The 21180-nt window shown below is 33.9% G+C and overlaps 1 protein-coding gene across 4 annotated transcripts in view; it reads left to right on the forward strand.

Annotated features, from left to right (window-relative positions):
* Positions 1-10582: 10582 nt before the first annotated feature.
* Positions 10583-21180, forward strand: part of LOC144962745 (multifunctional protein CAD-like) — a 59464-nt gene continuing 48866 nt past the window's right edge. For all 4 annotated transcript variants that reach the window (XM_078895967.1, XM_078895966.1, XM_078895965.1 and 1 more), the window contains exons 1-6: positions 10583-10952; positions 15826-16095; positions 16339-16397; positions 18640-18723; positions 19066-19207; positions 19959-20130. In XM_078895967.1, the coding sequence (XP_078752093.1) occupies positions 10856-10952; positions 15826-16095; positions 16339-16397; positions 18640-18723; positions 19066-19207; positions 19959-20130 (824 nt within the window). In that variant the 5' untranslated portion in view covers positions 10583-10855. The remainder of the gene's footprint in view (positions 10953-15825; positions 16096-16338; positions 16398-18639; positions 18724-19065; positions 19208-19958; positions 20131-21180) is intronic.

Raw genomic sequence — 21180 nt, forward strand, 5'->3', positions numbered from 1 at the left:
ATAGATTTTTAAAAGATAACATACTGATACTATTAGCTTCATCAGTATCATAAAACTTTCTTTTAAAATCGTATGTCTCTTTAAAGATTCTAGAATATTTATTATTTTGGAAATCAACCTCTAGATCTTGATTAGGATATCTTCTTGTGTTTAACTCTACATGAATTTCTTCTAGTTCTAGATTGTTGAAGTTTGATTTAGAATTTAATTCTGATTCTTTTTGAAATCCAATAATAAGATATCTAGGTTTTCCTGTTGTATTTTGAAAGCTCCAATCTAATCTATTTGAATTTTCCATTAGGGCATAAGTTTGAGTGAATCTTCCTCTGAATAGAATATCGATAACTGATTTATTTTCAATAGATTTATAAAGTTTATTTTCTTCTTCTAGAGATGGTTTAATAATTGGAATATATAGAGATGTTTTATTTAAAGTGATTCTAAAGTCTTCTTTATTCGTTCCTTCTTTAACTTGAATGAAATCGTTATTGATTACTCTTTTAAGTCTAATTAGTTGTTTCACTCCATAAAGAATTTTATTATAGTCTTCCATAAATCCGAAAATATGTTTTAGGGGAACGTTAAAAGAAAACTTTTTAAAGTTAGATCTTAAAGTCATAGAATCGTTTTCTTTATTATCATCATAAGCCATATCAGGGAGCCAACACATACTTAAACCTTCTATAGCTGATTGAGCTGGAGAATATTTAAGCATTCCCATCATCGTAGTGGTTTGTCCAGGATTATTAATATTTTCTACTTCTTGTCCATTCAAATAATAAGTGATATTAGAAAATAGATACATCATAGAATTATTTATCAGGGCTACATCGTTTTTATCTGCATCAGTAAAATCCCCAGCTTTCTTAGCTAGTTCTCCTTCAAAGTATAGATAACCTTCAGAAGGAAGAGTGATAAGATCCTGTTGTTGAATAACTATATCAATATTACCTGCATTGTTTAGATTATTATTAGAATCTACAGGGAAGAATTCAAAATATTCAAACTCTCTAATACTACCATCTTCAAATAAACTTGATTCATCTACATTAAATAGTTCTTTAGAATTTATAGCTGCCATTTTATAAAGGATAATTATTTGATAAATTTTATTGATGTTCCTTTAAAAATATTTTCTACTTTCTTCATTGGGATTGTTTTTTCTTTAGAATTAGTAACCATTGTTTTATTAGTTTCTTTATTCCCAATAGAATTAATAATTCTTTCAGTTCCCTTATTAGCTGCTGTTTTAATAGCAGCCTCTGCTGCAGAGGAAGCTAGTTTCTTTGATGTTTCTGAAAAGATAGCAGAAATTATAGAATCCATTATCCCTTTACCTTTCTTCTTCTTTCTTTCTTTTTTGATCAGCATTTTATAAAGAAAAAAATTGTTTAGTTAATTTTATAAATTTATCTTTACTTAGTTTATTTGTTTCATATAAATATTTTAGAATATCTGATATTTCATTTATGACTCCTGTATTCCCAGCTTTATTAGAAGCTAATAGAAGTTTTAATCTTTTTAATAAATAATCAGAATCTTTAATAGTAATACCATCTCCTTCATATTCTTCAATAATAGGAATTCCTCTTTCTATTTGATTTAACTCTTCTAATTCTTTATCAAAATCTATAGGTTGAATTTTTTCTTCTTTAATTGTTTTATATATCTATAATCTTTACTACTAAATCCTCCACTTCCTATACCTCCATCAAAGAAATTTAAAGAGGTTGCTAAATCAAAGTAAATATTTTTATCTTCTTCTGAAAGATTATAATAATCTATATTTTTATCTCTTGAAATTAATTTATATAGATTTTCATTCATAGGAAAAATTTTATCTTGAATAACTATATTATCTCCTAAAAATTTAATAGGAGTATTTCTTAAATAAACTTGATCATCGATTAATCTTAAGAATGGATTTAAATTATCTACTTTACTTTTAGCTAAATATTTAGCTCCTATAGGTCCTGGTGAAATTGATAAGATATTAGCTGCTTTTGATTTTAACTCTTTTAATGCTTTTCTATTCTCTTCTCCTTCTTTCTTTAAAGCATCTATTATTGGTTGTTGTTGTTTTTCTAGTTCTAGCTGAGAATAGAAATCTCTAGTTTTATCGTTAATAGATTCATTAAATAATTTCTTTTTTAATCTTATATTTTCGCTTATTATATGATCCATTTTTAAAGTAAATAATTTATCAAAGAAATAAAATCTTTTAATGTCTTAGGTTTAGAATTAATTATAAAGACGCATAGGTGACCGCATATAACACTGTTATCTGGTTGAACGATCATATTAGAATAATAGATACCTTTATAAGTTTTATCTTTTTTAAAATAATTAATCATCTCTATTGGTGGAACTAAACCAAAAGAATCAAAATATAATATTAAGTTTCCTTTCTTTATCCAACAAGTCCAGTGGGTTCCATTGTTATCTGAAGTATCTAAATTTAATACTCCTGATTCTATTTCACTTGGGGTATCTAATTCATCTCTCATAAAACATCCTTTAAAGTTAGGATCTTTAATCATATTGATTATATCTAAGTTTGATAAACTTTTATAGAATATTGGATTCATTTTATATATCTAAAATAAAGCCCCTAGAAGGGGGAGAGATTTTAAAAAATCAAATAATCCATCTCCTTTCTTAAGATATAAACCTTCTCCATTATAAAACCCATCTCTAGTTAGATTATGTTTCCCCCTATAAGGTTTTAGAATTAGTCCTTCTCCATGGGATTCTATTTGACAAACACATCCACCTTTTTTAAGATATAGACCGTTACCTAATAGTTTAGATACTCCAGTTGATACACCTCCAGTTAAAGCTCCAATTCCTAATGCTGGTAAAACTTTACTAGCTACCATTGGTAAAGCTCTACTAGCTAGACCTGCTAGTGCTCCTAAGAAACCTCCGTGTTTAATATTGTATTCTTGTTGTGTTTTTGAGATGTTTAGTTTAACACCATTTTTATTATCAATAGCTTTTTTAATTTTATTTAGTTGAGTATTAGTAAGGTAAATCTCATCGTTTCCTTCAGTCATTAAATCTTCATAAGTAAAGACAAGAGATATCTTATCAGTAGAGTTTTGAATCTTTTTCTTTTGATGATCTGATACGTTAATCTTGATTCCAGTATAAGCCATTTTTAAAGGAACAATTTTAAGCTTCTCTTAAATGAAATCTTAAATCTACTAATTCGTTTTGATTATTAATTAGATTTCCATCTTGATCAGTTATTCTAATTTTTATATTTGAAATTGGATTAGTGAAAACTGGTAGATAAATAGGATTATTTATATTATTAATAATTTTATAACCGAAACCTACATTAGGAAAGAAAGAATAGATAATAGGTTTTTTAGATCCATTAACAGTTGAACCTTCTATTATATCTACTTCTATATTAATTGAATTTATTTTTGTTATTTGTACGTTTTTATCTGAAATATTTTCATTATCATGAAGTCTATTATTGTTAAACCCTAGAATACTTTTTAAATCATCGTTCATCTCAACCCAATAAATAGGAACATTTATTTTTATAATAGATTTTGCTGTTTGGTTATTTGGCTCTAGTAGGAATACATCTTCTTCTAATCCTATAGATGTTAGTTTATTAACTATATAATTATTAATATCTGATATTTCATAAGCTCCCGTAGGAATATTAATTTCTAAAGTTTTAGTTGTGTTATTATCATTTAGATCTACATATCTAATATCTATTTTAGAATTAGTTAAATTAGGAATAGTATTATAAGTGGAAATATAATGAAGAGCTAATTCTAATGGATAATTATAATACATTGAAGGATTAAATCTTAGACTATATTCAGATCCTTTAAAAGAAACGTTAATTAATTGACTAGATTTTGATTGAATTTTTACTTCCATTTCATTAGTTAAAATTTAGATAGTTGTAGTTCTTCTTGATAAAAAGATCCTAATACTTCTTCTCCGCTTAAATCTTTAATTTTATATGTAGTTGGAATAGTAGGTAAAACAGTAACTATTTTAAATATCTCTTTAGTCCAATTAGTTGTATATCCCTTTTCAAATTTATTTTTATATTTAACTATTCTAACCCTATCGTTAATATTAAATTTACTTTCAGTTGGCGAATGCTCTTCTTTAAATACTTTATTATATATTTCTTCTTCGTTTGATTTTTTACTTCCTTCTATTGGTGACATATTAATAGTTGAGTGATGGGAATTATTATATTCATTTAATAAATTGTCTAATACATTATAATATTTATTTGAGTTAGTTGCGGTGAAATGCTTATAGATTTTATTTTTCATTGTTTTAATCCATCTTTCTACTACTGTTGATTTCTCTTCATTTTGAGTAGAATATAAAATTATATTATTTTTATCTAATAATTGTTTAAATGATTTATTATAAAACTCCTTACCCGAATCACTCCAAATCTTATTAGGTTTTCTACCTTTATTTAATATAGATTCAAATGCTTTAGTTACTTCTATTCCTGTTTTATTTCTTAATGGAACTATCCAGCCGTATTTACTAAATATATCTATAACCATTAATAGATATTTAATATGTTTATTTTCCTTTGAGAATTGCTTCATATCAGCTAAATCAATAGCCCAAGTATCATCTATATAATAAACTACTACCTTTCTCTTAGGAAATTTCTTTCTTATTGGTTTATGTAGTTCAGAGGCTAATTGTCAATCATTATTATTCACTCCTAATCCTAAAGTATGTTTAGCACCAATTAGATTGGTTATTAATCTTCTATCTAACCATTCTTTAAAACCTTTAGTTTTGGCAGTTTTTAATTCTTTTAGCATGGATCGATCGCAATCTTTTCTATCTTCGTTATCTCTATAGCATATATCATGTCTCATTGATATTTCGTCTAATTCATTTATAGGAATTGAATGAGGTAAAGGCTTATCATTTAAATCTAGTCTTTTGTCTAGTTTAGTTCCGGGACCTGCGAAATTGTATCCTGGTAAGTGCATTTCAAAAGGTAAATCAGTCCAACCACTCCCTTTTATAAATCGATTTTTCTTTGAAGAGCAGATAACGCATTCACCTTTCAATCTGTTATCTACCCTTTGAATGTTTTTAGTTTTGGTTCGTTGACGGCATTTCAGGCAATATATCTCTTCCATTTTATTAGATATTATATCTGCTTGGATTCAATTTGACAACGCGTAAACAAATGCTTGGATTCAATTTGGTAACGAGTAAACAAATGCTTGGATTCAATTTGGTAACGAGTAAACAAATGCTTGGTTTCAATTTGGCAACGGATAAACAAATGCTTGATTTCAATTTGGCAACGGATAAACATTTTAAAATCTTAACAGCTCCGAAGATCTTCCGAGCTGTAAAAATAATAATTATTTAATACCTTCAACCTCCTGAGGACTTTATCGCCGCTTCTCTATTATTTTACTTTTATACTTTTATCATTGTCTTAGTATCTCCCTACTGGTAACTTTTTTAACTACTTTTTAAAATTCTAATAAATTGTTTACTACCTTAAAGCCCTTGAAGACTTTATCGCCGCTTCCTCCTTTTTTTATTTTTTTATTTTATCCCTTCAACACCTTGAAGACTTTATCGCCGCTTCACTACTTTTTTATATTTTTTTATTTTTACTTTCTTAGTCCCTGAGGGACCCTACTTGACTACTAAGTAAGTAGTTTAAGATTTTAAAAATTTATACAATGTATATAGGGAGTAGAGATATATAAGGGTGACGTCAACGACTGAGGAGCGAAGCTACGAAGGAGTGATCCAGCGCACTTTGGAAATTTCATTGAAATGAAGGAGGACTGAAAGGACGAGTGAATTTCGATGAAATTTCCAAAGTGCGCTGGAGGCGTCACCCTTATATATCTCTCATGGCAGAGAATCAGAGAAACTTTCCAAAAAAGAGGAAAGTGAGAGAGAGAGAGAGAGAGAGAGAGAGAGAGAGAGAGAGAGAGAGAGAGAGAGAGAGAGAGAGGGGGGGGGGGGTTATTTTATTTATTTATTTTCATTTTGCCACAAAGGTATCGAGTTTAAAGTAATATTTTAACAAATATTTTCTTCTCTTTCTTCTATTTTTCTCCTTTAAAAAAAAAAAAGATTATCACTTATCAGTAGAACTGAACTCTCATTCAGTTTATCTATCAGCCTCGGCATCAAAATGTGTAGATTGAGATATAATTTTTGCTTTTAACTTCATAACAACTTAGTTTGGATTGTATTTTTATTTATAATTTCGTGCAATTGTACACTTTAATCATAAAATATAGGTCTACGTCAGACTGTGGAATCCTAATACCATTTGTTTGTCGAGCGGTTAATTAGATTTGAACAACTATGTTCGACAAAGTATCTCCTGAGCTACTGGCAATATTTTTATACAGCCTGGAAGATGATGATATGACAGATTTAATGTTATTGAACTGCTTCGAAGACAGGGACTTGAAGGAGAAATTCACCAGGTAGGAATCTTGAAATGTTCCTATTACATATTTGTTACTTTTGCTGTTAATAAATAACACATTATTTATTTAGACTTAATCGAGAAAAATACTAAAATACCTATGCAGATTATTTTCATTAAAAAGAAAAGGACAATCCCGTTTATTTCTTTCTAAGAGGGTAATCACGGGGGGTTCATAAACCTGACATTGATAATTTTGTATTTGCATTCTAAACAGACCATACTTTTATTTCACATTATAATTTTTGTAATATATATACATCTTTTTTTTCGGCGGGTTTAATTTGGACAACGTGACGGACGAAGAGTGTTGGTATTATTTTCGTTTCAAGAAAGACGACATTCCAAGGTAAATCAGCATTTCGTAATCATTTATATCAATTTAGTTACCGTCAACTTGTTTATTTAGGCCACCTACTGGAATAAAAAAGATTGCTTATTGTAAAGTTATATCAATGACTGCTTATTAGAACTATAGAAATTTTGATTATTTAACAGATACATTTTACATTTAAAATAAGCATGTAATTTACATTTAAAATAAGCAATCTTGTTTTCAGTAATTGGCTTAAGTAACCCCAGTGCCTGCTCTCTAATTTGTTACATGCCTAGAGTTGTATATAATAATACGTTTTAGCCGTTATACACAACTCATGCAGGAAATCAGCAATAATTGTTTGTAATTTAACCAAATGGAAGGTCAATTTTCAGTTACTTTGATTTCTCTGCCTGTGAATTAACATAAGAGCCATAGATCTAACCATTCTGCTGTCTTCTAAACAGTCAAAAGAAAGAGTGTGAAATTTTGCAAGGTGTTTTCCGCTCCACATGAATTAGACCCATTTTCCAGTTAGGTAAAAAAAATGTAACGGTAAAAAGGTAGTGCTTTAACAATGATTTTAAACTAGCAATAGATTTCGCTTCTCTTATTCTTCTGGGCAGTTCATTCCACACAAAGGGCCCAGTGTGGGAAAAGGAACGGCCGCCATAAAATGTATAATTATAAATTATTTCTAAGAGTAAGCTTCGTTTTGTCAGTCGATGATTGTAAATTCCTACACATATCTAACATGCTTTAAATGTAATCAGGTGCTTCATCATTTAGGCTTTTAAAACGAAACAGAGCAATATTAAAAATGATTCTTACCTTGACAGGCAGCCAGTGCAGCTCATACAGAATAGGAGGGAATGTGCCATTCTCTTTTGTCTTGTCACTTATTATTAGCCGCACTATTCTGTATGACCTGCAGGCCCGAGATTTTATCATGGCTTATGTGAGATAAAAAAAAAACCCCACTGCAATAGCCTAGATGTGATAAAACAAGAGTTGTGACGAGTTTCCTTGTTGCATCTTTATTAAGGAAATATCTAATGGTGGATATTGCCGTCTTAAGATTATTTGTAAGAGTTTTACAGATGCTGTTTACTTGCAATTTCATAGAAAAATCATGTTCCAGGAATATCTCCAGATTTCGTGTTCAATTCATATCTGTGCTGGAGAATTACTTCGGTTATGGCTAGTTATTATATCAAGAACTCGTCTGGTAGCTGGAGTGCGCTGATCACTCGCCACAGGCACAGTCAATATGAAGGATCATAACAATACAGTGACAGTGTTGGCTTCATGGGTGAAGAGCACACACCACAGTCAAAGTCTAGCCTCGTAGTGTCGTATCTAATCTAGCCAATTCTCAGAGAGAGAGAGAGAGAGAGAGAGAGAGAGAGAGAGAGAGAGAGAGAGAGAGAGAGAGAGAGAGAGAGAGAGAGAGAGAGAGAGAGAGAGAGAGAGAGAGAGAGAGAGAGAGAGAGAGAGTTTCTGGCGGCGGGATGAACTCGACTCTGACCGAGTCTTGCTGAACTTGGATTCCACCTGGAACAACCCCTCCATCGATCACACACACACTCACTCACACACACACACACACACACATTCCCTCACTCTCTCACTCAGTCACATACCCAAAGAAGGAACACAATTGACGTACACAGCTCTTTGATATTGATTTTAGACAGCCATTTTGGTGATTGGTTCTCACTAAATCATATCAATCAGACTATAAATGTTCAAGTTTCATAGTTGCGTGTGTTGTACGTTATATCCGTCTGGCGGATGTTGTGAATATTTTACATAAACGCATGGCATCAATGTGTATTTGTATGTGTGTGCATGCGCGCGCTTCGTGTAAACAATGTTGATTTTTAAAAAAAGCGTTTCCGACCAGTACCCAATTGAGAATGAGAAAACTATATAATTATGTACAGTGGAAACCATTTATAACAGGCCCGGTTATAACAGGGATCGGGTATAACAGGATTTTTTCAAATCCCCGTTTTTTTACCTCTCTTTGTCTCTATTAAAAATTATCGGTTATAGCATGGCCTCACTTGAACCACATCGGCTATAACAGGGACAATGCCTTTTCACACGGGAACAATCAAGAAGGAAAACTGCTAAATTTTAGGCCTTGTCGCACGGTGAGGAAGCAAGTCTATGCCTCGTACGCGGCGCAAACAATGACTATGATAAGGTCCCATTCAATTTCCCCCTTTAAATAATAATAATAATATAATATTATGTTCATTTTAAACAATTTTTGTTCTGACTAAGGAGGGATAGTACCTTTGGGTGGGTGGGTGGGTGGGGGGGGGGGGGGGCACATGTCTGAAGCCAACTGGTTCCCACTTGTCTTTTATTTCATTGATGAATAATAAAGTTTGAAATAAATTTTAAAAAGGTAAAAAAAAAAAGAAGAAAAAAAATGTTATATCTAGATCTATACATGTGTTATAATTTACATTTCGCACAATTGGATTCAGTAGTCTGATGTCACGCGCCCGGCAACGGCGGCCATATTGGTTCTAAACAAAGAAAATCTTTACTTTTTATTCTTCATGCTGGCGAGAACTTTTCATTCCCTTTTCATATGCCTTGTGATCAGAATGTGTAAAAGTCAAAACATGATCAAATTGATGGGGTTTTTTTCCTCTGGATACTCTTTTAAGCTCGCCGGAGAAATATTTCATACGGCGTCCGCCATTGTTCCGATAGTTTAGAGCCAGTGTTACTAAGTTACCATACGTCATTAGGAAGGAAGTGACGGTACGACTATTGAATCCTATTCCTATCGCATGCAGTTTTTTTTTTTGGCACGGGAGGTAATCGTTGTATTAGATCACTTGAAAAAGTCAATTATGTGCTTATTTCCCTTGTATTTCTGATGTAACAGGGATCGGCTATAACAGGACTTTTGCTCTGGTCCCACCATCCCTGTTATATCAGGTTTCCACTGTACATAAGAGATAGAATGTGCGGCTATGTGGTCTAGTGGTATGACACTCTCTTTCGGGTTGGAAGGTCCTGGGTTCGAGCCTCGCGCTCGGCGCATAGTTCAGTCCTTGGAAAAGGCTCTTTACTCACATTCTCTCACTGTACTCAGGTGTAAAATGAGTACCTGGCCGTTAACAGCGTTGTCTTTGTCCGAAAAATTGTAATATCGCTTAACAGGCGTCATGTCCCGTCCTACATGTTGAATGTTGCTGTTGACCAGGGACCCCTTGTAAAGCGCTTTGAGCACATTTAGTGGATATAGCTCTACATAAAGCTCAATTTAAAAAAAATAATTTAAGAATAAAAACAGAGCAAAAAAAAAAAACAAAACAAAAAAACAAATAAAAACAAAAACAAAACACATTTTAAAAAGAGATATGCCTACAAAAAAACCCCCAGCAAAACAAAACAAAACAAACAAACAAACAAACAAACAAAAGCCACACAGCATGTTGGAATTCTTACTTTACTTCATAAAATTATGAATTATTATGAAATGCGAAACGCTTTTCATTGTAAATCTACCTAACTGTGTCGATACTGGGTGAGGTGATTGATTTATAATTCAATACTAACCCATAACTCAATATAAAATAAAGTTTTAAAAAAGTTTATCATCTGTGTTTTGTCTGTGAATCATCGTTTGCTTTTTTAAAATACAGACTACTTTCATAACTATGTGAAATATATGTTTTCAAGCCAGCGGGTTCAATGAAGATGAACGAGTATAATTAAGTAACAGGCATACTAGTTCGATACGGCGCGCAACCGGGCCAGCATGGCGGACATTGTGTTGATGTCTGCCAACAGTTTCTGAATAGTTCACGACAATTTGTTTCAATGAATTACCGTCATTTCTTATCTAAATCAAATCTGTAACTTGCAAACCAGCCATTTTTATGTGCTGATTACGACTAAATCATCAGATTTTAGAATATATAGTTGTTTGTCTGAATTTTTCATTTTTAATCCTTTGTGTGTTGACCCACGTGCTGATCCCACTTCCCACCAGTCACCAAAGAAGTCCCGAGCTTACCATGAAGGACCAATGTGAAGCTTTCCTTCATCTAGAGGATGGGTCTCTTTTTCGTGGAATCTCATTTGGGGCTCAAATCAGTGTCCCAGGAGAAGTTGGTGAGCGGCACATTGCATTCTTGATTCTTGGTTACTGAAACAGAAGCAAATATTTCACTCATTGAACGAGAGGCCTTCCGAAAGCTCCTCGTGCTAAGGGAAACAACTCAAATATTCCCACAACTAACCTAACAAAAAGTAAAACCTAGTCCCCTTAACTGACCCTAATAGGAAAAACAAACACCCTAGCACCTTTACTAAGAATTATGACTAACCCTAATAGAAAAAAAAATCCTCAGACCTCGAGCTAAACCCTAATTAGTAATAGGAAAAACAAACAAAAAAACAACCTTGGACTGCTTTCAATACTGCACAAAACAAAAAAAATGGTCGTATTATTAGGAAAGTTTAAACTTTCACTAATCTATCGAGGTTTAGTTGAGAGTTTTTAAAATGCTACTATAGCCTATATTAACAAATTGAATAAATAAACGCACGACAAAAGGTCCACGGTGAAAATACAAATTGAAAGAAATGCTAGAACGAGGAGCTTTCGGAAGGCCTCCCCAAGGCTAAAAATTACCTAACTTTTTTTTTCTTCATTTTCTTAATTTTTTTCTAGTCACCAAAAATGTAGCCCAATTTTTAAAATGTTGATATAATATTTTCTTGGCCTACCGATTTCCCCTTTTTCATCTCTTTGCAAGTAGGGGAAATCGGTAGGCCAAGATAGCTTCTCAATAGAATTGATTGACGCCCTCGACGATCTGGGAATAGACATTCTGACAAAAGCCTTTAATGTCTTATATGAAAAGGGTGAATTACCTAATGTCTTAAGACAATCGGTATTCATTAAGATACCCAAAAAACAAGGTACTATTGACTGTGACCAACACAGAACAATCAGCATAATGAGCCAGGCCACAAAAATTATGTTAAGAATACTTATGGAAAGAATGAGGAGCAAGATCTCTCCAGAGATAAGTGACGAGCAGTTTGGTTTTCTTAATGAAAAGGGTACGGTAAATGCAATCTTTACATTACTGCAACGGTCAATCAAAAAACAAAAATCACTTTATCTATGCTTCATTGATTATTCCAAAGCTTTTGATTCAGTACAGCACGATACGCTATTCAAAATCTTAGAAAAGATCGGTATAGACAGTAAAGACCTTCGACTTGTGAAAAATTTATATTGGAATCAAACAGCGTGTGTCAAACTGGATAATGAAACATCGAACTTCTTTAACATCGAGAAGGGAGTCAGTGATGCCAATCTTCCGCGGATCCGAGGAATTCCTCCTTTTTGGAGGTTCCTCCCTTTTTTCCTTGGGTCCTCCCATTTTTCCTCCGTTCGCAAAAAAATAAACAAAAAACAAAACGAAATTATAATTTAGCGAATCGTTGAAACAACAAAGCTTATTTTTACACATTTTCATATGGTCATATATCACCATATCTGCTACCTTAACACACAATATGATCCTTGTAATTTTTGTAATCATTACAATATGATGGTGATATCACAAAAAATATAACTGCAATATTATATACATTAGATTTTTTAAAAAAAGTTTTATGTGTTTTGTGACCCCTTCACCTGATCTTTGAATGGATAATAAATGCTCCCAAATTCATGGGAATTAGTCCCAGATAGCCTTAATTTGGCACTTAAAAAAAAAAATTTCCGGGGGGGGGGGGGGCATACCCCGGACCCCCCTAGTAGGAGGCTGCCTTCGGCAGCCTGACCCTGAGCCCGCCTTTGGGGGGCACGGTGAGACGTCGATCATTTTCCTCCTTTTTCATTTATTTCTGTTGGCATCACTGGGGAGTAAGACAAGGTTGCGTCTTATCACCGGACCTTTTTAACATATATGTGTCAGTGCATGAGAAAATCAGTCGCTTGGTGAAAATTTTGGATTTGCATTTTTTTTTGCATTTTCTGAAAGCACATACTCCCCTGAGCATTTTAATCTTTATTTGAAGTAAATCGGGTGATTTTTCATGAAGTTATGGTCAGATGTATGGGTCAGGGTCTGGAAACCTTATTTTGAGAAAATGGCTCTCAAAGTTGAGATAGCTTGAATCAAGCATATTCACCTCTGTCAGAGGAAAAGTATGTGTATTTTATGTTGTATACGTAAAATATAGAATTGCATACTGGATTCTTAGAAAACTAATGTCCGTCCGCGAGATCTAAAAATGGGATATATATCGAGCGACTTTTCTCAAATTTCATACTTTTTCAACTAGACTAGCTGTAAAAAATAATTAAAATAAAATATTTAGAAGTGAAATTAAACTTTAATATTTCACGAATATGTATAAAAATGATTGATTTAACCATTTATGACAAGAACTCATTTTTGATAAAAATTGACCTTCGAACTAAAATAGGCAATATCTCAGCTCGAATCTCTTCACCAAGCGACTGATTTTCTCATGCACCGTAACATATATTGAAATAATATTCAAAGAAATTGAAGATATGAAAGGCGTCGTCGTTGGAGGGCAAAATATGAATAGCATAAGATATGCAGACGATGGTACTCTGATGGCCTACTCTCCAGAAATTTTAGATATAGTGGTGTGCAAAAGTGAAGAGATGGGCCTTGAACTAAATATTAAGAAAACCGAATGCATGGTGGTCTCAAAGAATGACAACAACGCGACCTTCCACTTGTCAAGCAAATAAAGAAATTTAAATATTTAGGCACTATCATCACCCATGACGCACATGACATAGACGATATAAAACAAAGAATAGCAATAGCAAAAAACGTGTTCCATAAAATGCGACCAGTTGTGTCAAACAACAACCTAAACTTGAAGACCAGAATGAAAGTAGTAGAAACATATACGGTTGTGAAACGTGGACGCTTGACAAAGAATGTACGAGGAGGTTAGAGGCATTTGAGATGTGGGTGTATAGAAGAATGTTGAGGGTATCAGACAGGTGTATGAATGAGAAAGTGTTGGAGAAGGTGAGAAAGGGAAGAATACTGATCGATAACATCAGAAAGAGGCAGTTTCGCTTTCTGGGACATGTGTGGAGAAGAGACGGAATAGAAAAGTTGGAACATCTGGGATGATCGAAGGAAAGAGAGCTAGAGGAAGACAAAGAATGACTTATTTAAATAACCTAAGAATGGCCAAATGTGACATAAAAAGCAACACAGATTTCATGCGCACCGCAGAGGATCGTGATTCGTGGAGACAGCTGACTGGCAACGTACTCAAGAGCACAAGCCACGATGGATGATGATAATATTTTCAAACATGTCATTTTAGTTTATCCAAAATGATAATAATAATAATTTTACCTTAGTAAACCCAATACCACTGTGACAGATGAAGATTGTCCAAAATATTTTTAAAAAAAAGAAAGGCCAACTATTTCTCCCAATGCCTGGGAAAATAAACTTGAACTCCATTTCTCCAAATGCTCGGAGTAGCCTATCGCCGCTTGGACTCAGTTGGACTCGTGTGCTGGTTATTTTATTACCTGGTGCTCGCAACACTTATGGATTACGGACGTGACGTCAATGGAAAAGTAAATTAATGGACAGGGAATTCTCGCCAAATTGTCAAGCTACCATTTTTTAGGCAGCGCTGCTCTATAGAAGAGAGAACAGAAGTAGATCTAAATAACAAAAAAATCGAAGTCCCAAGACTGGAACAGAGGTTACAAACTCAATAGAAGTGTACAGAAAGTTTGGATTTGAAGACAAAGCAAGAAAAAAAATACCCTTTGAGTTAGTGTTGTGGGATCCATGCCAAACCACACGTGCGAAAGTACTTGATATGTAAAGATAACAATTGATCCCAATGCTTTCACCTCAAATAGCACTGTATTAGTAGATATTGCCGCTTTCAAATAATCTGATACATATTATATGTATATATGGATTTCCCCATCGGCAAAAGAAAACCTCTCAAAAAATGCACACACGCTCAGACTCAAGCACACACTTATGTATAGAAACACAGGAGAGAGTGCAGGAAAGGATATAGAGGTTGTAAGGACAGAACAATACAAACGCAGGATAGAAGTGTAACAGCACAGTGGGAATAGGAGACAGAGCACCCAACCATTGGCAAAAGATAACCCCAAAAATGCTTATATACTCACATTCATCATACAAACACTCGCAAATAACCAACAAATCTTTAGAACGGAAACCGTTCGGATAAATAAAGGTCAAGTTTATTTTCCCGAGCATTCAGAGAAATAGTCACTCCGTATAAAGAAAAGAAAAGAAAAAACGAAATGAAGTGTTGAAATCATATAATATTTAAGGCATTATAAAGTAAATGATACAATTTAAAAAAAATGATACTTATCCCTTGTGTTGGTTGATTCCAACTGTGAACGATTCCAGTGTCATAACGTACATGCACTCTCTCCCTCCCTCCCTCTCTCTCTCTCTCTCTCTCTCTCTCTCTGTCTCTCTCTCTGTCTCTCTCTCTCTCTCTCTGTGTCTCTCTCTCTGTGTCTCTCTCTCTTTCTCTCTCTCTCTCTCTCTCTCTCTCTCTCTCTCTCTCTCTCTCTCTCTCTCTCTCTCTCTCTGGGTGGGGTTCATGACCTCCCAGGGGGGTACATACTGTGTCTTCTATCCCCTTATAACTGTTTATAACTGCCCCTAACCTCCCTAGAAAGCTTGGGCCCCTCATGTCCTCAGTCAAATGGATTTACCTCTCCCTCCGAAACCACGAAATTCAATTCTCATTTATGGCCATGAAAATATACTTAACCATCCTAATCGTCTCTACTTTATTCACAACAGCAATATCACAATCTATAGCAACATCATTACAAGCACAACATTTTCATCACCTTATTATAGGGAACACACAGGATTCTGATGTATTAATAGTATATAGGATGTTGAAATGTGCAATGTTAACTGATTGGTGTCCGATTGAATTTCAGTTTTCCAGACAGGCATGGTTGGCTATCCTGAATCTCTAACAGATCCCTCATACCACAGGCAGCTACTGGTCTTGACCTATCCTTTGATTGGTAATTATGGAGTTGGAAGTGATGAGAAGGACCAGTGGGGTCTGCCACATTGGTTTGAGTCTACCAAAATACATGCAGCTGCCTTGGTTGTTGGTGACCTATCACAAGATTACAGTCATTGGGGTGCTGTCAGGTCATTGTCGGAGTGGATGAAACAACAAAATGTACCTGGTATACAGGGTAAGTGATGATTGTCAGATTATTTACTACAAATACTCCCCCCTTCCTCTTTTTTGGTACATAATTTCTTTCTGATGTTTATGACCCTAGGGTGTTGTATAAAGTGAGGAACTCTATATCTATTTCACTGCCTTTTTTGTGCACCATCTTCTGTGTCCTTTGTATTGATATGAACTGAAAATGTTTAGCCCTGCATTTCATGTAGACAATCACATTTGCATTTCACACCTTTTGTTTTGCCAGGGATTGACACAAGAGCTCTTACCAAGAAAATAAGGGAGAAAGGGACTATGCTTGCAAAGGTAAGGATTTAAAAAGGCCTTTTAATCAAAATACTGCCATATATATTCAGTGATGCCAAAACTCTGGTTTCACCAGAAAAAATATCCAGTCTGGAGCAAAAAATTTCGGTTACGGGCAGCTTTTGTTAAATGCCGGTGATGCCATATTATTGTTCCAAGGTTACCCCCCTCCCTCTCCAACTACCACACTATTATCACTGCCACTACTACTACAACCACCACCACCATATCACCACTACCACAATCACATCACCACCACCACTACCGCTACAACCACTATCACATTATCATTATCACTACCAACATTAATATACAACCACAATTACCACCACATCATCTCTATAACCACTACTACAACCACCACCACATCATCATTGCTACCACAACCACTGCAACTACTACCACTCACCACACCATCATCACTACCCCTGCTACTACAAAACCACTTTCACCACCACATCATCGCTACCACTACAATTACCACCACTACATACATGCCGAATCTTACAAACTTTACGAATTTTAGACAAATTTCATAGCCAAATACTAAATTTTATGAAAATTACGAATTTTTAATTCTCAGTAATACTTAATGATAATAATAATGATAAGAAGGACAACAACTATTACTACTACTACTATACTACTACTACTGCTACTACTACTACTACTATTACTACTACTACTATTACTACTACTACTACTACTACTACTACTACTACTACTACTACTACTACTACTACTACTACTACTACTACTACTACTACTACTACCACTACTATACTACTACTACTACTATACTACTACTACTACTACTACTACTACTACTACTACTACTACTACTACTACTACTACTACTACTACTACTACTATACTACTACTACTATTACTACTATAATAATGATATTAAAAATAATATTGTGGCTGTTCGTACACAATTTCAGAAATTACAAATTTCCTTGTCAAATTACTAAAAATTGACATAAAATTACTAAATTTGAAGTTTTCAATTTGTCATGTCTACCACTACATGTCTACCACTACCACATCATCACTACAATTACAACCACCACTACCACATCATCACTACAATTACAACCACCACCACATCATCATCACTACCACCACCACTACTTCTACAACCACCATTACATCATCATCGCTGCCACCACTACTACAACCACGATCACCACCTCATTATTACTACCACTACTATTACCACCACCCACACATCATCATCACTACCACTACTACAATTACCACCACCACCAAATCATCTTCATACCACTGTTACAACCACCACGACATCTACTACTACTACTACTACTACTACTACTACTACTACTACTACTACGACTACTACTACTACTACTACTACTACTACTACTACTACTACTACTACTACTGCTGCTGCTACTACAACTACTTCTATTACCACCTCCACCACGTCAACATCATACCACTATCTCTACAACTATCATCATCTCTACCAATACTACTACAACCAACACCCATTTATCATCACTACCACCACTACTATAGCCACCAGGATTTGGAGCTTTACTTTATTTGAAATAAAGGGACTTTGGGATTGTATTTTGCATTGTGTTTACAGATCATATGGGTCTAATTAGTTATCTATATAGAACTATACAATGCCAAATGCCATCCCAATTCCTTTTTCTTGTATGCCAAAATTCCTCTTTCGGCATTGAAATTCCTCTGAGGGATGTCTGAAATTTCTGTTAGCCAAATTTAACTTGGCATCTCTGTATATTTATATTGATCAAGTTTCAATTGGTTGAAAGTGGATGTTCTACAAGGCAAGCTAGCAGCAGTGGTGGAATAGCCATTTTTGTCTTACAGCTTCTCTGAGATTTTAAACAAATACATTGCGTGCATGCAACATATGAAACCAAATGAAACAAACTGAAGAGAAAACTTTCCTTATTAATTTCATCACTTCCTTTAACCATAATTTAATTTTTACTGAATAAAAGATAGTTGTAGCCTGGAAGGTGCACGGAAAAAGTGTCGTGCATGATGTAAATCTTATAAATTTTGACTTGAGATTAACTCATAATTGAGAGTAATAACAGCAAAGTCAATGTTGAATATTGTATTTTTAATGAAAGATATGTCTTACATATTTTTATTTTATATGGCAGTGATATATTTCTTGATGGAGACATCTTGATATTCGTCTTTTTTAAAACTTTCTCTCTCCTCTCACTTATTTCAGTTAATTGTTGGAAAAGTGGACCCCAGAGCTGTAGACTTTCAGGACCCAAACAGATTCAATCTAGTAGCAGAAGTGTCCTCAAAGGTTTGTTAATTGTTTCGAATGTATCATAGATTTATATAAATGCACATTTTAGATTCAAATTTAAATTGCTTTTGTTAAGTGTTTTTTTTTTTTTTTTTTTTCTTTTTTTTATCATTCAGTTTTTTGTTTTAATTTGCTTTCTTCTTTAAGACAATTGTGAAATGATATTGTCACAATTGTTGAATTGTGTCTCTATCAATAATATTTGATTATCTTACTGAGGAAAGAATTTTATGTATTTATTACATCCAATCATCTTTGTGAAGAATAGTGGGGGTACTGATTAGATTTTCCATACTTCTTAACTTCTTTAAGTAAATGATGGTGGTTATCTTCTCTCAGGCTCCTGTCACTTACAATCCCAGCGGCCACCCAAAGATAGTGGCTGTTGATTGTGGACTGAAGTACAATCAGATTCGTTGTTTCTGCAAAAGAGGAGCATCTCTGACTGTGGTGCCCTGGAACCACCCAATCAAAATGACTGGCAAGTTCCTTCTCAATTCTATTGGAAATAGTTTACGATATACTGGTCGCTAATAGAGTGATATCATTTATACATGCAGGTTTTCATTTCTTTTCTTTCTTTTATTAAAAAAAAAAAAAAGCAAAATAGAAGTACAGTAACACACACAGAAAAACAAACATGCTTTTAAACAAATTGATGGAAATAACAAGCGAATGTCTGGGCCCCAATTATTCCCCTTATTATTTCCCCTCTGATAACTGGGATATCAGATTGGACATAAATTCAATTAACGACAATGTTAAATATTATAAACTTTATATCAGGCCATGTACAATCATCTTCTCTAAAGTTCAACTCTTTTTTTTTTCTTTTTTCTGTCTTCTTATTAAATCGAGGAGGGGAGAGTGGTGGAAAAGATCTTCAGTGTGGCAAAACAAAAACAAAAAAAAAAAACCCAATCACTCCTTACTTAAAGTTGCATGGATATCAAATATGAATCTGCATATTAAAAAGGAAACCTAATATTTATAAAGTACAATCTCAAGTTTATGTCCTCTTGTATTAAAGATTCTGGACATTTATGAGGATTTGAAAGTACACTCCCATTGGTGTTTGACAGGTTTTATTTTATTTATGTCTTGCTCAGATCCACTTGAAGGATTAGTTGATAAAAGCATGATTGTCATCGCTATTGCTATCCTCATTTGATTTATTCCCAGGTGCATGCCTTCTTCATACTGTTTGTTATAAATGTCCTCTCCATTCACAGACTATGATGGGCTGTTCCTGAGCAATGGTCCAGGTGACCCCACCATGTGTGACCAGACCATATCCCATATCAAAGACATCGTATCCCAGCCAAATTGCAAACCTGTCTTTGGTATTTGTCTGGGACACCAGTTGCTGGCTCTGGCTATTGGAGCTTCCACTTTCAAAATGAAGTAAGGTTCTTTTTGATACATGCTTTATTTTCTTCGCTGAATTTATGTCCATTGTTACCAATGGGCACATACAGCTATTACGTGTCATGTCACGTCGGAGCAAAATGATTTCATTGTGATAATTCACTAAATCTAAAGATTAAAAGACTTATAGAATGGTTGTTTGTTTTTTTTGTCAATGTATTGATTTAGATATGTCAAATACAGATTTCAAAATGCTTATGTTGACAAATCAAATTACAAATCTGTCCTTTCACCTAACCACTCCAATGCATGACTAGCTTTGTCCAGTATGTGACACTTTAAGAAGCTCTTTCTGCTATTCTTTTTTTTTTTTTTCAATCTAAGCTTCTGGATCATTTTTAAAATAATTTCAGTCCTTCCCTGGTGGATGGAGAGGTTACCTCCTGTAACTGTTTATTCCTCATATCTGGTTTCCCTTTCCATGTTGCTCTCTGTCTGTTCTGGGCTGCTTGTTTTGTTTTTTTTGTTTTTTACTGGTCCAATAAATCCTTAACTGGGAGGGAAACCAGTCAAATGTTTTGTACCTTTATTTTTTTTACTTGTAAATCATCTCTCTATTGTGTACTATTATAATTATTAGTTTTGAATATATTGTACTTTGTAAACATTTGAGTTATCATTCATAGCCAAATCCTTTGATTGTGCCTGGATGGGACATTTAGATATTGTCAAAATAGGCACATTAGTGGATTGCTCGTGGAATCTTCTGTACCTATTTAACCAGTCCCCCTTGTCTTGCTTTTTCTTTGGTGCTGAAATGACTTGAAAATTATGCTAAATATTCACTAACAATAACAATGGTTTGATTCTTGCCTATCTCTCTCCTCCCCCCTCTCTGTTCTCTCCTTTTCGAATTTGCATTTTTATTGTTTACTTATATGACCCAGTAGTGTTGCAAGCGCTGAACTCTCAAAACAATAGTTCAAGTACCCAGAGGTTTTATAGCTTCTTCGGACAGAAATGATTGCTATCCTTTGAATGGTACCCTAGAGTACTTTCTGTCAGGCATGCTTTAATATTCTGCTG

The sequence above is a fragment of the Berghia stephanieae genome, chromosome 1, assembly GCF_034508935.2.
Source record: "Berghia stephanieae isolate SIO BIC M18660-M18661 chromosome 1, UCSD_Bste_1.3, whole genome shotgun sequence".
Lineage (NCBI taxonomy): Eukaryota > Metazoa > Mollusca > Gastropoda > Nudibranchia > Aeolidiidae > Berghia > Berghia stephanieae.